The sequence below is a fragment of the Pundamilia nyererei genome, unplaced genomic scaffold, assembly GCF_000239375.1.
Source record: "Pundamilia nyererei isolate P.nyererei 1_Seehausen unplaced genomic scaffold, PunNye1.0 scaffold00619, whole genome shotgun sequence".
NCBI lineage: Eukaryota > Metazoa > Chordata > Actinopteri > Cichliformes > Cichlidae > Pundamilia > Pundamilia nyererei.
The window spans coordinates 88,816-89,941 of NW_005188020.1; the positions used below are offsets into that span (position 1 = coordinate 88,816).

Genomic DNA, 1,126 nt, shown 5'->3' on the forward strand with positions numbered 1-1,126 from the left:
TACCATTAGCTCTATAAAGGCGAATGGCCTTTCATGACCAAAGCAAAACCACAAGTCACTACTACAGGAATATATCCAGTCAAATTTAAAATCATTAATTCCATTCATTGCTTGATATCAAATCAAATACAACATTATCAACATATCGCTATACACAACACTAGTACAGTCCTTTAGGCGTAAAAAATAATTGACAAGAGAATCATTGGAATTTGTTGGAGTGCTACTTTAATGTTTCTTTAAAAACCCTTTGAACAGATTTAAAATACAATGTGAAATCTGAAAGAGGATAAACTAGAATAGCAAAAGCCTTTTCAAAGAGTCTTTTTATATTATTTGAAATGTTTTTTGCTGACTGAATTTGAACTCAACATATATTACAGGTCTTTTTTTTTTCCTGAGACGTGTTGCACAGTGGGAGTATGGCACTTCATGTAAATGTAATTAGGTATTCTGGGTAGGCCTGGATATCATTGAAGACCACAAACATGGTTGGTTTAGCAGTGTTATTTGTGACGCTGTCATACAGGTCTGAGGCACTCCCAGATTTGGGAGGAGGGGTGATCATGCCTTTTCGTCCTTGGGCGTAGTCTCCAACTAGAACTCTGGCCTGGTACATGCGCTTGTGTCCATTGGTGTCGGGCGTGGCGTAGTTCCCTGCTGAATAGCTTGGGTCCACAGCAAAGTAAGAGCCGTTGCCGTACATCGCACCTGTGACCAAACAAAGTGAATGCTGTGGTTCAGTGGATGGGCAATTTTAAGTGAAATCTGACTGATGCTCCTCCACTGTGCTCTCTGGTACCATTGTAACTTCATTTACAAACTTATTTTTTGACACAAACCCACTTTACTGACTGAACTGGATTTTGAAGTCAAACTCCAGGATGAATACAACTTTTCTGTCTGACAGGTGCATTCTGACATGCACCTGGGAATTAGTGAAGTTGTGTGAGAAACCTCTTTTTTGACTTGGAATTTAGCCAAGTCAGACCTGTGTGTGTGTTCCTGTTTAGACATCTTTGTGAGCAGTGGCAGTCCTAGCCTGTTTGGCACCCTGGGCGAACACCTCTGTGCCCCCCACACACACACCCCCCATACACAAAACATTAAGGATTGTACATTAACA

General features: G+C 40.8%; 1 protein-coding gene across 1 annotated transcript in view; it reads right to left on the minus strand.

Moving 5' to 3' along the window:
• Nucleotides 1-430: 430 nt before the first annotated feature.
• LOC102212237 (poly [ADP-ribose] polymerase 15-like) overlaps nt 431-1,126 on the minus strand; it is a 17,848-nt gene continuing 17,152 nt past the window's right edge. Inside the window, exon 15 of the mRNA XM_013907932.1 lies at nt 431-711. Coding sequence (XP_013763386.1) covers nt 431-711 — 281 coding nt within the window. The remainder of the gene's footprint in view (nt 712-1,126) is intronic.